The sequence below is a fragment of the Physeter macrocephalus genome, chromosome 20 (genome assembly GCF_002837175.3).
Source record: "Physeter macrocephalus isolate SW-GA chromosome 20, ASM283717v5, whole genome shotgun sequence".
Taxonomy (NCBI): domain Eukaryota; kingdom Metazoa; phylum Chordata; class Mammalia; order Artiodactyla; family Physeteridae; genus Physeter; species Physeter macrocephalus.
In genome coordinates this window covers 85,935,856-85,951,673 of record NC_041233.1, presented here as the reverse complement: position 1 = coordinate 85,951,673, position 15,818 = coordinate 85,935,856, and the positions used below count along the sequence as shown (strand labels likewise).

Sequence of the window (15,818 nt, the reverse complement as noted above, 5' to 3'; positions counted from 1 at the left end):
GCGTACCGCAAAAAAAAAAAAAAAAAAAAAGCCAGGGTAGCAATATTTATATCTGATAAAATAGACTTTAAAATAAAGACTGTTATAAGAGACAAAGGATACTACATAATGAGCAAGGGATCAATCCAGGAAGAAAATATAACAATTGTAACATTGTTACAGTTGTATATGCGCACAACATATGAGCATCTCAAAATATAAGGCAAATGTTAACAGACAAAGGAGAAATTGACAGTAATGCAATAATAGTACAGGACTTTAACACACCACTTACAGCAATGGACAGATCAGCCAGACAGAAAATCAATAAGGAAACACGGGCCTTAAATGACGCATTAGATCAAATAGGCTTAACGAACATATAGAGGGCTTTCCATCCAAAAGCAGCAGAATACACATTCTTTGCAAGTGCTCATGGAACTGTTTGCAGGATAGACCTTGTGCTAAGCCACAAAACAAGTCTCGGTAAATTTAAGAAAACTGAAAACATATCAAGCATCTTTTCTGACCACAATGCTATGAGACTAGTTCTATCAGTTTTTCACAACAAAAGTTCATTACTCCCTTAAATTTAACACTTGGAACAATACGTTTTGCACCACAGTGGTTCCTCTTTGACTACAGAAAAGGAAAAGGTCTGAGAGTCTTTCTCCACTTCCCTTATAAAGACAGGTCTCCTCTGTGTCTCATCTTGCTCTGTCTTTGGTGATCAAGCCACAGAGAGTCAAGGCCGTGTTGTCATGGCTGGGGCTCCCCAGGCTGCATGAGGCCGCAGCTGCTGCTTGTCGAGCCCTCAGCATGTGTTCCTCCTCGACGGTCTGGCTGACTTAAGTGCTACTTTTCCTTAGTGGTTCATAGCTGGGCTGTGGCTTTGAGCTTGTCCTTTTCTTGGCTCATAAATACATCTATGTCCACCCCATTCCTTTACCATTCTAGCTCACCACTTAGCAGTTCTTTCACTGTCATCCGGTCATTGTTTTCTCTATATAGCCTACTGTGGTGAGTTTTCAAAAAGCATCACTAGACTTTTAGTGATACTAGCATATTGTGTATCCTGTCCACCTTTCAGTAATCCTCAGGCTAAAGTAGGAGAGGCTAAAAAACAATCAGAAGAATGGATTTAACTCAGTAATAGATCAGAAAATCATTTCAAAATGTAGCGTGAAAATATGATTGTTAGAGAGGGACAGAATTCTGGACCTCATCTGCCTGCTGGGGCGTAACAAGAGGGCGGAAGCTTGCAGGGTCCAGTCTGGTAGCCGCTGGCCACAGATCACTACTGAGCACACGAAATGAGGCTGCTCTGGGCTTAGGTGGGCTAGACAGGTAAATGACCAGAGACTTGGTAGGAGGAAAATTAATGCAAAATACCACATTAATACTTTTATATTCATTATATATTGATATGATCAGATTTTGGGTATCTTGGGTAAAATAAAATATATTAAAATTAATTTCACCTTTTTCTTTTGATTCTTTTCTGATTTTAATTTACTTTTTAAAATTTGTATACAATTTTAAAGGTTACACTCCATCTACAGTTATTTAAAAATATTGGCTCTATTTCCCGTGTTGCACACACACCCTTGCAGCCTGTCTTACCCCCAGTAGTTTGTACCTCCCACTCCCCCTCCCCTACGTTGCCTCTCCCCCACACCGGTAAACACTAGTTTGTTCTCCAAGTCTGTGAGTCTGCTTCTTTTGTTATATTCACTAGTTTGTTGTATTTCTTAGATTAGTTAAGTGATCATTAAAAAAGTATGTTGATATACACCTATTCCACTGTGTAAATCAACATACATTTTTTATGATCACTTAACTTATAAAGTAACATAGGTTTTTGAAGAGGTAGATTCAAACCCTGCAAAGGAAGAACTTAAGCAAAGAAATGGAAATTATTGTCTTAAGTCAGCACGAGGAGAACAATTCAGCAAACATGAGAAGCCCGAAGTGTTTCAAAGAGCCCGGGCCAACGATTCCAGGGGCAGGAGCCCTTCTGCTGTCACCAGGCTTCAGAGTCACCCACCACATCTGTGTGTTATGTTCACAACCAGCATGGTGCCCAGTGGCCTGGTGATACCTGGTAAATTCCGACTGAAGGATGCAAGGAGATGAAGGAGCCAGTTCAGAAAGATAAAAGCTCATGCTTCAGTTTGGACGTGTTACCTCTAGAAGGAAAAACGAGTATCTATTTGGAGAGTGTAGGGTACTGTGAAACCCAGCAGATCTGGGCACTAACTGGTGGTGTGACCTTGCATTTATTACTGAACTTCTCTGATTCTAAGTTTCTCCATCTGTAAAATAGGACAATTGATACCTATTTTGCAGAAATATCGTGAAGATGACATATAATGTATGTAAAAGTGCTTTGTGTGGTGTCTGACAAAACAGGTGTTTAATAAATAGCTGCCATTGATGATAATAATAATAAATGAGATACTCATATTTATTTCCGTATCACTATAAAGGCTTAATTCTAAAAGATGCCGCATGCTGCAACTAAAGATCCCGCATGTCACAATGAAGATCCCGCATGCAGCAACGAAGATCCTGCGTACAACTAAAACCCGGCGCAGCCAAATAAATAAATATTTAAAAGAAAAATAAAGGCTTAATTGGAAAAAGGCTTTAATGAAAGGCAGTACAAGGTAAAGGTCACTAAACTGACTTCCTTTTCAAGTCTGTGTATACAAGTTAGATTCATGTTCTCAATCTTTGAAACCCGGAATGGTTTTATCAAATTTCATTTTTCCTGGCTTAATGGAAAATGAAGAGAAATTGATCTTGAATACCTCTCTGTAAGTGACCTTGAAAACTGTGTTGTTTTTTCCAAATAATAACATTTTATTATAGAAAAAGCATCTCAAATATAGGATTTCATAAACACTTATAAGTGAACAAGCGCAACTTTAAAAGTAAATACAAAGTAAAGAGGCAAAACCTACAAGCATTTTGCCTTTAAGAGAGAATGTAATGCTCTCCTACAGAGGTGACCCCACCCAGAGCACAAATGTGGCTCCATCTCCTGTAAAGGCATCAGGTTTGCTTTCTGAACTATGCCCAGTTTAACAATTTCAAAATGATAGCAAGAAGTGGCACGGAATAAATCACTAAGACCAATTAACTTTCTATTGACTATTAGTAAAGGCTCCCCATCACACTTGGACAATTTAAAGCCAAAAACTGTGCTTTTTTTTAAACAAAATAGGTATTCATCCATAACAGAATGTGTGTGGGGGGGAGGGGGGTGTTAATGTGTGCTTTTCCACATCTGTGTGTGTATATGCTTTAAGCCTGATGTACAAGGAATTCCTCCTCACCCATGGTCCCAAAAGGCCTTCTCAAGTTACCAGGGATTCCTTGAGTCAGGAAGACACAGTACATCTGAAAAATGACCTCACACTAAAAAATTAGTATTATGACTTTTTTCCTGTTAGTAGTATTTGCATTTTAAGAGTGAATTTCCCTAAAAAAGAAAACTCAAAGAAATATCTCTTAGAATCTAGGAAATGCAAACAGCATTGCTACAAAGATTTTGACACAAAGACTTTGTATGCTGGTAGCAGAATATTCGTTGTCTGTGACAATAAGGGGATAGAACTCTTGCTTAATTCCTCTCAAGTCCAGCTCCACGGGTGACTTTTTACTGCAGCTTAAGATCCGTCTGGTTTCAAGTAAGAGATCTGCTTTTGGCCTCACAACTCCAGGGTAATTGCCATGTGTGTGCGTGTGTGTGTGTGTGTGTGTGTATGTGTGTGTGTGTGTGTACACGCACTAGCATGGAGACTTCACGTCAATAAACTGCACCAATTAAAATCTCAGTAACACTGAGGGTCCACCTGCCAAATTGGACCTCGCACCTGGCTTGCTTCTGACTGGTGTGAAACGTGGGAACGAGCGGGGAGGCATCCCATGTGTAGGCTCCCAGGCAAGGCGGGCTCCGCTTACCTTTCTTTGGTCTGGGTTTCACTGGCAAGGACTCCTGTTTTTCCATTGCTGCTTCTCTTTCTTTCCATCGGCGGACCTGCTCCTCCCTCATCTTGAAGAACAGGATCTGTTTCTGTTCTTCGCTGAGCTCTGCCAGCAGATCGGGATCTATGTACATCTCCGACAGTATCTGTTTCAGCATCTTTGCAAGGCTGGAGTCTTTTACACCTGTGGCAAAAGTTCTTGAAAATGGCTTCCAGGGCTGCCTTCACCTGGGCTGGCCCTGGGAGGCACCCGCAGACCTTCCCCGAGACTTGAGGGGCTGGGACAGTAATTCAAAAAACTGGCTCTGGGTTCCCGGCACCAAGCATCCTGTCCAAAACGCCACTCATGAACCTGCAAAGAGCAACAGCCAAAATGCAGGCCGTGTTAAAAAGTGTTAAAATGTGCAGACATGGGGCCAGGACAGGCTTAGGAATAAAGCTTGGAGGAAATACAGTATCGCTTTTCATTTCACAAGAAAGCTGAAGCAAGCTTTGTTAAGAGTTTGTGTAACCTGTATCCTGTAATTTCCAAAGATACTTTATCAAAAAACAAAACAAAACAAAACAAACCCTAACCTTTTACAGGTCAATCTCAGGGAAACAAAAAAATTAACAGAGGTTTGGCCTTCTCCCAGCTAAGCAAACATACTATTACCTCAGAGCCCAACAAACCACCACGTCCATGGCTAAGAACAGAGTTAAAGAGACAAAGGCACAGGGAAAAATTAAAAGAAGTTATTTCAAAAGGAAATGCCGTTTTTGAGATTTCTCAGAATTACCCACGCAAACCCAAACCAAACCTAAGCCATGCTCAAGGAAGGAAAAAGAAGAAATAAAAATTAGACCACACTGCCATTATCCCATTTCTCCTTAAAAGTAGCACTAAATAAACACAATTATGTACTTTCATCTTCACAAAAGGACAATGCAATGTTCAGACAACACACTAGAACCATGAAAACTGTGCAGGTGCAGAAGAGAACATTCATGTACATTTTGGAAGGTCACCAGGTTTTAGGTGTACCTCTTCTAGATAACCTAATTTAATAGGATCTAAATTTACAGACCAGATAAACTGAGGGAGTGGAGGTGACCAGGCTCATCACAAAGGGTCCTGGCTCTGTAAGAGAGTTTCTCAGAGGAAGGAACCTTGCACCTAAGTACACAGGTTGTTTCATGGGGGTGCCTACCCCACTGCGGTTTCATTCTACTTCACACGTTTCTATTTGGTCTATTTAAAAAAATATATCAAACCTTCATATTTTTGTAATCAGAAAGAAATAATGTATAGATTTCCATTCTGAAGAAAAGACGTTTATTTGGTTCCAGTATAATAGGATACAGAAAAAAAGCTTCTTATTTCGACTTTCCAGGATCACCTATGTTCTAAGAAACTGACTAATCCTTTTGTGCTTACAATGCCTCAATAATCCCACCACCTAGCCACGCCCTCTCAAATATTCTTTTCTCCAGACTAAGTTCAAATGCTCTTAAACCTCAGACCAGTCACTTAGCCACACCATGGCTCTCCCAGTTCCATCACCTGGTCCTTCTCCAGCCAGACTGTATGCTCCTCTCACCCCTGGGAGGCCCCTGCAGCTTCACCTTTTCATACTCCTCCTCGTGCATCTGTTTCTCCATTTACACCAGTCTTCCGAGACAAGCATGAGCAACAGCCCCAGAGCCAGGGTACCCAGAGTGGTTTGCATACACAACACACAGTTCGATTCACTAACGAGTCATTGTGTAGCAGGGACCTTTATTGAGGCTACCACGACTCCCTCTAACTGCATCCTACAATCTGCAGCATTCAACTACCAAAACTCAAATGGAACACAACGTTAAGAGAAACTTTTAATTAAAGGCACTGTCTGACTTTAACTCAGTCAGCCATGCCCGCCCCAGGCTCCCTGGCTAGCTTTGTATTTTGCTTTGAGGTGATCTTCAAAGGCTGTAACGGCCACAGTACTGAAGTTCTGCGATGCTTTCTTGGACTCTTGGGTCTCACAGCTTCTCCAGGGGTGGGCCAACTAAATCCACACTAAAGGGAGGTTTCCTGAGGCTGAGCTCTTATCTGTAGGTGTCAGAACCGCAGGAAGAACGCAGGTCCTCAGCTCACTGGACTCCGGTGCTCCGAGACCAAGTGGTAAGAAACCAAAGTGAATGAGTCCTTGACATTCCGGTAAATGTCCTTATGCTGGCACATTCCTTGAGCAGGGGTTGACCTTCACAGAAATTAGACATGGGGAGGGGAGCAGCCCAGTGAAGTGGAGGCTTCCCATCTGTTTCCCAGGTTGAATCGGGTGACTTCCAGCAACAGGGACAGTGTGGGTTGAGCCTAAAAACTAAAACCCTGAAAGGGCCAAATCCCCACCCAGAGTGCTCCTGGTCACAAGTGCTGACACCTGCTGCGCAGCCACTACCTTGAGCGCTTGACACGCAGTAACTAATGAATCTTCGCCATAATCTTGGAGTTCAGTCCCTCCCTATCCCCATTTTTAGAAGATGGAAAGGGGTACACCAGGCGGTCTGTCTCCAAGTCAATACAGCAGAGTCTGCGAGCCCAGAATCCGAGCATCATCGGGATGCGGCACAACGGGTGAAGTTTTAGAATGAAAAACCAGCAAGTTCTCGCGAGAGCGGAAACGCTGAACTGTAAGCGCATGGGGCGGGGTCCCTCTCGGGAGCAGAAGCCTCAGCCCTGCAACTGCAGGTGAGATCAGGGGAGGCCAGGTATTGTATTGCAAAGCCCCCACCCCAGGAAGGACGGCGGGAAATGACCGCCATGCCGGCCCAGGCGTGGATGATGCTGCCCACGGCATTCACCGGGCACTCAGTCTCCTTGGCTCCCCCTCCCACTGTCCCTGGGAGCAGCACGGGCGGACCGTGGGGTGCAGGGCTGCTCTGCACCTCGGGGATGACACATTCAAGCTCTCACAGCTTCAATTTTGTGCTGTTTCGCCTTTTGTAGCAAACATGGATTTTTTTGGCATTAAAGATAACTAGTGGACCTTAAGGGAAAGACACTGGCTTCCCTCTGTCCTCAGAGAAAACATGGGGACCCAGCTGACAACAGTCTTGTGGGGCAAGGCTGCTGAATAATATGCACTGCCTGCCACGCCGAGGCTGTGGACTCCCAGTGGTGTGAAGGAACGCCTTCCTCAAATACAGCTCAGGCCGCTTACGGGACGGCCAGCTCTGCCTTGCGGGTTGTGTGTCTCTGGGCTGTCACTTCACTTCCCTGTAGTAAGTTTCCTCACCGTGAAGTGAGCCTGAACTGTGACTCTTTGTAATCTGAGGTCTAGGCCATATAATCTAGCAGGGAGTTACGGAGACAAGTGGAGGTGGGGTAGAGGAAGCAGAAATGAGGAAATTAACTGACGAGGGTTTCCCCACTTTACCCCGGACAATCAGTGCGGCTATTGATTCAAAACGGGCATGACTTTCCGTGTCTAACACACTGAGGGCAGCAGGCTTCCACTTATGCAAGATCCAGGAAAAAGGAAAGCTCGGCTAACTCGGTTTTCTTCTTCTACAACACTTTTCTTAAAAGACAGAAATGACAAGCAACAAGTCCACATCTGCTACTTTTTCCAAAAATAAATTTCTAATGGGTCACAGTTGTCTTTCAGGATGACTAGAGATGTGGCCTAGCTCTCACACTTTCCAGAGCCACTGTCCTGTTTTTTTTTTTAACTGTATTTTTAATGACTCTGAGACCTTACCCAAAATGCCAGAGATACAGCCAAATCAATAATAAAAATATTGTGATATGGACGGTATAACTTTAATGGTAAGAATATAGTTTGAATTCTTATTCTTTTAAAACAGCCAGCTCTGTTTTCAGACTTTCAGTTATCTTACTCAACTTTATGTTATGAATCTCTCTGCACAAGAGCTATCTTTGAGGATGAAATGAATTGCCAAGGGTGAAAGCAATTTGGTAAATTTTGTAAATACACGCTGCTCTTCAGAACTTTGAAATCACTGTACACGGATTTACCCAGAAACTCCGCCCATGCCAGATCTATGCCCGCATACGCCTTCCACTTACTTCTTCACTCCGAAAAAAAAAAAAAAACAACTGTATCCAAGTCGTTGTTTCTATTAAGCAGGCAGTCAAACAAAGCCCTTTAGGAGGCGAGCAGGCACTAAGTTTAGAAAGAGGGGAGCTCGCCTGCCTTCTTCCTGTGACTTTTGCGGGGGAAAGACGACTCTGAGCGAACCTGCAGTGACTCGCCGCTGCCCCCCACGCCACCCCGGGGGCGCCCGGCGAACCCGAGAGCGGGGGAAGGTCACCGCCGGGCCGCCTGCGGCCACCGTCCGGGCCGGTCTTCCGGGGGCGGCGCGCCCACCCCGGGCCCCGCGCCTTCCCTCCGCGCCCCCGGCGCCCTCGAAGGAGGGAAGCGCCCTCTCCGCCCGGCCCGCGCGCGCCCGGCAGGCCGTCCTCCCCAGCCCGCGACCCCCACGCGACCCCACCCCGCCGCCCGCGCGCTCCCTCCCGGGCAGCCCCGCGCGCGCCCCTCCGGGACCCGGCCCGGAGCCGGAGCTGCCCGCGCGCCCCGCGGCCCCGCGCGCCCCTCACCACGACCACCGGCCCGGCCCTCAGCGCCGCGGCTCTCCAGCCGGCGCTGCGACACCGGACACCCGACACCGGACACCGCTCCGCCAGCACCTGAGCCCGCCGGGCGGAGGAGCGCGGGGTCGGCCGGCGGGACCCGGACCCGCGGGAACCCCCGCGCTCGCTGGCTCCTCCCGGCCCTTCCCGGCCGCCTCCAGCCTACGCGGGGCTGGGCCGTCCGGGGCCGGGCCGCCCGGGGCCGTCGGGCGCCGAGGGAGGGGAAGGCGTGGGCCGAGCACGTCCCCGCCCGCCCCGCCCGTGGTCCAGGCCCGCCCGGGCCGCCCGCACCTGCGGTCGCCGGGGCTCATCCCTCCACGCGTGTCCCGCGGGCCGCGGCGGGTCCCGGCCGGGCGCCGGGCGTCCCGGCAGGTGGGGCCCAGGCAGGCGGGCGGGACCTTCTCAGCTGCACGGGCTGAGCTTCTGCTCCGGCGTCGCTGGAGCTCACTTTTTTTTTTTTTCTTTCCCTTTTGTTGACCTGAAGTAAATTATCAAACTCTCCGGCGCTTGTCCGTACGGGTGTGGCTTCGTAGGAGGCCAGGACCAAGGAGGAGAAAGGCTGGAAAAGATGAAGACAGCGGAGACGGGGGAGAAAATGAAAGAAACGCGGCGAGAAGGAAAGAGCGTAAAGGAAGGCCGTGGACTGCGGCCAGGCCAGGTCGGGGTGTTGCACGGGGGAGGAGCTGGCTGCAGACGGAGAAGGAAATCTGGGAGGACAGTTCAGCAGAAGCAGAGCGGAAACATTGGAGGGCATTTTACGTCTAGATGAACGTTCAGAATGTGTGAAGCAAACAGGCTGCTTTGGTGACGCCCAGGTCGCCGGTGTCCGGGAGAGGGTCTGTAAACAGCGAGTGTGGACCTCGTCTACGCAGCCCACCTGACTTGCTCCTTCAGAAATGAAACCCATTTCTAGCCTCTCCAGACCTCGGAAGATACTCAAAGGTAGAACCTGGGGGCAGAGGTCAGGACCCCTGAGGAGCTATTTAAGAACTATTCTAGGGATCCTATCAGGGAAGAATTTCTGGTCGGGTTGGGTTCCCAATGCTTATTAAATGAATGGCCTTTAGGGTGTTTCTGGCCGGAGTGTCATTTGCCCCCCACCGACTAGCAGCTGTCAGCTCAGAGTGAACCCTAACACTGTATGGTGTAGCAGTCGAAGAACTACGAAGTTAGCATTTGACACATCCGAGAAGCATTTAATGAATACCTGCTGGGTGCCAGGCCCATGGTGACACTGGGACCCACAGGAAGCAGACAGCCGGGCCCTGCTGCCATCCTCGGGGCAGCACTGCCTGGTACAGTAGCTGTGTGTATGTTTTATGCCTCTTTGAAATCATAAACGTGATGCCAGGACTGATCCCAGGCAAGTTTGAATCCTCCCTGACACCCAGGCACACAACAGGCACGCAGTACACGTTGGTTGAGTGGATGTTAACAGCCGACTGAGCACAGACTGTACACTGCATCATTCTCTCAGTTAGGAGCCCGGGGTGTCTTTCCTTTTCTCTGCCGCCTCCTCTACATCTTCCTTGCCGTGGGCCTCGCTCCTGTATTGGTGAGATATCTCTTCTCCTCCTCTCCTTTCTCTGCTTCCCCCTTCATCCTCTTCACCTTGTCCCCTCTCCGCTACCACCGTCCTTTTCTGTTCCTTCTCTCCCATCACCCATTATTTCCTCTTGCCATTGGCATAATCTGATATAGAAAATATATTTTTTCGTTAATTTCAAAAGCAGACAGTTAAAATGTTTTCTATTGCTGTAAAAACAATGGCTCTGTTACTTAATTAGGAGGCCCTCAATTATTTTCCCTCCCTTTGGGCCCATGCCCTCAGAAGAAAGCATGTCCCCACCCCGTGATCCAGGAGGAGTTGTGGGAGGGTTGCCGCCTTCACATGCCGGCAGTGCCCCTGTCGAGGGTGAGGTCTGGGCCCACCGGGCCTTGGCAGGGCCCGGGGGCTGAGCCTCTCCTGCTTGCTGGCCACTGGCGAGTCACAGACCCCTATGATGGGACTGTTCAGGAGTTCCTGATGCCCATCCAGGGCAGTGCTCCAAGAGAAGAGCTAACTATCTATTTACTTCATACTAATTTTTAAAATTAGTCATTTATTTGTAGTAATGGATACCATGAAGCAGATGGCTTACGTTTTGATGAACACGTTCTGTGGCATTCCTTTTAGAATTTTGCTTGAGATCCCTGCTCGTAGGCTGCATGTACAGCCACGCAGCCAGCTGTGTGCAGCTGGAGGGGCGCCGAGCAGAGGCGACTAAGCATAGGTCACCCCCCAGCTGTGAGACACAGCAGCCCCAGTGCTGCCAGGAAGACCAAGAAGACCACTTTTCATAAGTGTGTGAGTTGTATCGAAAATGAAAGTTACCTTCAGATGTTTTCTTTAGAAAATAGCGTAAACACCAATAATGTTTTTCCTGTCATACTTTATCATCAGAAAGTCCAGCCATGCTTTTAATTCCCCAAGAAGTAAGCCATACATTTGTCCCTCAGTGACTGTGAAGTAGATGTGAAAGAAAAAGACTCAGAAATTTAAATTTTACTAAAAATTGACCAAATCTCAAAATAAATCTTAGTCATCAATTTTTTTTTTTAACGTACTGAAGGGCTACTTTGTCCTCAGTTTTTTGCCAGCAGTTAGATTTGATTTTGAATGATTTTCATTCCTTTATGACTCTGTGTGGCTTTTATTTTTTCATCTTCATGAATATCAAGATAAATTATTGGTCTTTACATCATTTTTAAATTAATTAGATTACTCTAATTTTTGATGTTTCTGCTGAATGACCTTTATGGAATTGTTTCCTCCAAACCCACACTATGGGCCGGTGACAAGCCGTTCCTCATTTCTTGTGTTTCTGTAAAAGCTGTTGCTAGCATCCTGGCATCCTTGGCTCTTCCCAGGCAGCTTGGAGTAGGTCTCCTAATGCAAATAAAACCAAAGTCTCATCTCTTAATCTTGGACCAGATTCAGAATCAGGTTTTGATTTCCTAATCTCTTTCTTACGTGCTATCTTTTCAAAGATTACACAGATTCATTTTAGTTTTATGAAGCTTTACTGCCGGCGATCCCAGAAGTAGTTCTCAAGCACATATGAAAATAACCTAAGGGAGGTTTAAAGTTTGCCCCTTTGTCCCCTCCCCCAAGGGGTTCTTTTGGTGGGAATGGGATGGAGCACAGACATCAACATTTTTCCAGCGCGTCCTAGGAGGTCCTAAGGTGTGTCCAAGGGTGAGAACCACTAAGATATGTGGGAACAAAGTTAATTGGTTGAGGGAGATTTTGAAGGAGTAGTAACGGCAGCCCCTAGACTTTACTAAAATAAACATAAAACTAGATGTTCACCTTCTTGGTTCTAGTCTTGAAGTTAGTCCCACAACCTTGTCTGGGGATGGACAGCCTCTCATTTCATAAATGCAGTGTCTGGCTCATCACTGCCGCTCAGTAGGCCTGAGTTTTGCTTCTTCCCTTCCATTCACTGCTTCCTGGTTGTGAAACCCAGATGTTCCCTCTGGCCTTTTAGTTGAGGACAGGGTTTCTCACTCTGGCCCAAAGACTCCCATCTAGGCTTCTGGCTCCTGGCTCCAGGAGTTCTTCTCCTCACGTCCTTGCCTTGCCTGGGGCTAGCTCTTTAGTTCTGTCCTCTAGGGCCATCTCGCCCATTATACTCTGTTTGCCTAAAGACTCTTCTTTAACAGCAAGGAGGGCCTTACCCTGGGGTAAAGTAAGATACTATGCCTCTTCCCCTAAGTGTATGTTTAAAGAAGAGCCAGTTTATGGCCTCAACGGTGAATGCTAACGGAGAGTTGATTTTATTGGCATGTCAGCATTTTAACAAGGACATTTGTATAGCATCCAGTATAATGGAAGGTTATGGCCAACAGGTGACAGATCATGCTTTATAAATAGGGAATATGAAAGAGGACAGACTCCCTTTGGAGAAAGGAGTCTGTATTCATAGAGTTTATACAGCCACACTGGGAACCGTCATTGGGAGTGCATGCTACAGCTCTGTCCTCACTAAAGGATAGTACATCATATGCAATGTTTAGGGCTGGAGGGAATTTGGACGTTATCTGGACCTCATTTTGCAGCTGGAAAAAATGGGGGGAAAGCAAGGTTAACCGTAACAGAGCTTTAGCGGTGAAAACAGAATTAAACAAAGAGTTTCTGACATACAGTCTTTACAGTTATTATACTATAATAAATTAACCAGATCATTTACCTTACTGAGGTCAGGAGTAAGAATGGAGGGAACCATCGCCTGTGTTCCTCTTCCAACATAAGCACCTCTGTCTGGTGATGAAGAGGCAGACAGGAGCCTCTTCGGGGCTGCACCAGCTCGAGGCCAGCTATGGGGCACAGGTCTCCCCTCTGGGCTCTGCTGGCCGTGCTTATAGCACTTGCAGAAGGAGACTTGCAGGTGCCACATCGAGCTTTTCAGCCCCTCTGGAGAAGGCAGACCTGAGACTGTGACCCTCCCTCTTTCTTCAGTGCAATAAGCAGGTACTGATGGAACCACCAATCAATTCTGAGTGTTTCCTTGGGTCAAATTCTGCCCAGAGGAAGAGACGACAGAAGAAGGAACAGAGGAATCAACGCCAGAAGAATAAAGAGAGTGGAGGTGATTTTTTTTACATGTCTACATGACTCAGCTGATTTCCTAAGTGAGCTTTGCTTCCCGTGGGTGCTTTTCCTGTGGAGCCTGAAATCTGTACTCCTTCCTAGCAGGGGAGGGGTTCACACATGAGAGGGCGAAGAATGCATCCAGCATCCAGAAATTACTTTGAGTCTTTAATGGAAGAGGAGGAATTTCTGGTCAATACTGGGCTTGAAAGCATGAATTTTATTGCTAGTTTCGCTGTGTGGTGAGCAGCCCTCCCAAACTGGCTGAAAAAAAAGTCTAATCAAATGCCTGGGAAACAAAAGACTCAAATCCTACTGTTTTTTCCTTTAAATAACATTTCCTAGTTAGACTCCAAGGAAGTAACATATGTCACTAAAGAGATGACACTTAATGTCAGATAGAAATGGTTTCTAGTCCTCCGAGTGTACGCTAAATCATCATGACACCGTAAATCTGTACAGATCAACATTTCAAAGCACTTTCAAGCTATGATTTCCTTCAGTCCTCCCAACATGTTTGGTGAGATAGGCCTTTTGATCTTAATTGACAAATGGGGACACTTGGGTTCAGGGCAATTCCATGATTTGCCTGGTTTATACATTGGCTTGGGTGGTAGTGGACCAGGGCTGGGACTCGGGTCTTCCCACACCTAGTCCAAGGCCCTTTTCCCCACACCCTACTGCCTCTGTCACCCTGTCCTTCTCCCTGCGTGCATAGGATGGCTGGAGCTTTGTCTCATTATTTTTGCAGCCCCCAAGCCTGGCCCAGGCTGTGATATAGAGTAGATACTGAACACATGTTTGTTGACAAGCTGAAAGAATCTAAATTTGGGCTTGCCCAAAGAGAATCAGTGCCTCCCTGCAGAGTCTGGGTAAGCTTATTTTTGGAAATTAAGGTTAAGTAGCTTTGCAGCCTAAGAACTTATCAGTGTGTTGTTTTTTTTGTTTTTTTTTTTTTTTGCGGTACGCGAGCTTCTCACTGTTGTGGCCTCTCCCATTGCGGAGCACAGGCTCCGGACATGCAGGCTCAGCGGCCATGGCTCACAGGCCCAGCCACTCCACGGCATGTGGGATCTTCCCAGACCGGGGCACGAACCCGTGTCCCTTGCATCGGCAGGCGGACTCTCAACCACTGCGCCACCAGGGAAGCCCTATCAGTGTGTTTTGAGGAATTATCTTAACCCCAGGAATGGCTCATGTAACTTGAACGTTCTGACCTGAGACGCTAGTCTGTATGAAAGGAGGGGATAATCTCATGAGGATTATATTATCATCCTGCCACAGAATCATATGCCTTATTTTTATTTTCCCTTAATGCTTTATTATTTTTCAAATTATTATTCATTATGTGCAATGATGTAAATCTTCTATCCCTATGATGTGAATGACACACATGTGAGCAACTATTGTTTTGAAATACGTAGCATTTTCTGACCCAGAAGGATGATTATTTACATGATCAGTCTTGCAGTTTTAGGAATGCACCATCTTGAGTTATTATTCAACTGTTTCATTGCTGTTGGTTCTCCAACTAGATTATAAATTCCTTCAGATAGACTCGTGCATTTTATGTATTTTATCTCCCTCATGCCTAATGAAGGACCAACGCAAAACATGGATTTCTGAGTATACAGATCAAGGCAAAGAATGTAGATTCCCTTGATGGAGCTCTCAGTGTAGTCTGGCAATGTTCGCTAGAGAATGTTTTTTTTTTTAGTTTTCATCTTGATCCAACTTAATATTTAGTTGGGATGGAATTCTGTTTTATTAAACTCCTCATAGTAGTTCCTAAGAGTTATATATTTGTATAATGAAACTTTCTGTTGGTAGGGCAAAAAAAGTAGACGGAACTGAGGGAGCTGCTTCTAGGATATTTGCATTAAGAAGAGAAGCCACATGTGACCTCACCTTCTCTTCCTGCTTTTCCCTCTCTTCCTTCTCAGATAGCATGTGAAAACCTACAGATGGGAATTTCCATTGCTAAAATGTAAAGGAAATGAATGATTGCATCTGCTGGCTTATCAAACATTTAGTAAACCCGTGTCACTGGGGGCCGGGGGGGTAATGAAAAGAAACAGTCCTTGATGGCCATGAGCAAATACCTAAGAGGGGGAGATGTCATGAATAAAAACAATTAAAATAATTTTAATAACAAGGTTGAAAATATAAATACTACAAAGGCCACAGAGATAAAGGTGTGAGCATTCATGAGAAGACAGATTACATCAACCTGGGGGACTCTGGAAACTCTGATGGTTATCAGAGAACTCATCGTACATTCCTTCCTCCTTCCGGTAGCTTAGTCATAGGGGATGGTGGGAATTCGTGGGGCAGTCACAGAGGCACTTGGGGTTGTCGGTGAGGCTGAACACGTAATGGGATTTTATGAAGGTTTTCTTAATTAGAAAGTTTTAGTCCTCTGGTCTGATCTTTCCAGCCTGTATCAGTTATCTCTTGCTGCATAACAAGCACCAAAAACTTAGTGACTTTAAACAATAACCTTTAACATTCCTCATGGGTCTGTGGGTTGCCGGGAGGGTTATCCTGCTGGTCTTGCCTGGGCTTGTTCTTGCGGGGCAGCTGGACCCTGGGGCAG

General features: G+C 46.2%; 1 protein-coding gene across 1 annotated transcript in view; it reads right to left on the bottom strand.

The window, feature by feature from the left end:
• The window catches only part of SH2D4A (SH2 domain containing 4A), a 73,838-nt gene extending 65,223 nt beyond the window's left edge, over positions 1-8,615 (bottom strand). Inside the window, exons 1-2 of the mRNA XM_007112649.3 lie at positions 8,557-8,615; positions 3,949-4,155 (exon numbers count right to left, since the gene is read on the bottom strand). Of these exons, the coding sequence (XP_007112711.1) occupies positions 3,949-4,129 (181 nt within the window). The 5' untranslated portion in view covers positions 4,130-4,155; positions 8,557-8,615. The remainder of the gene's footprint in view (positions 1-3,948; positions 4,156-8,556) is intronic.
• Between the last annotated feature and the right edge of the window lie 7,203 nt (positions 8,616-15,818).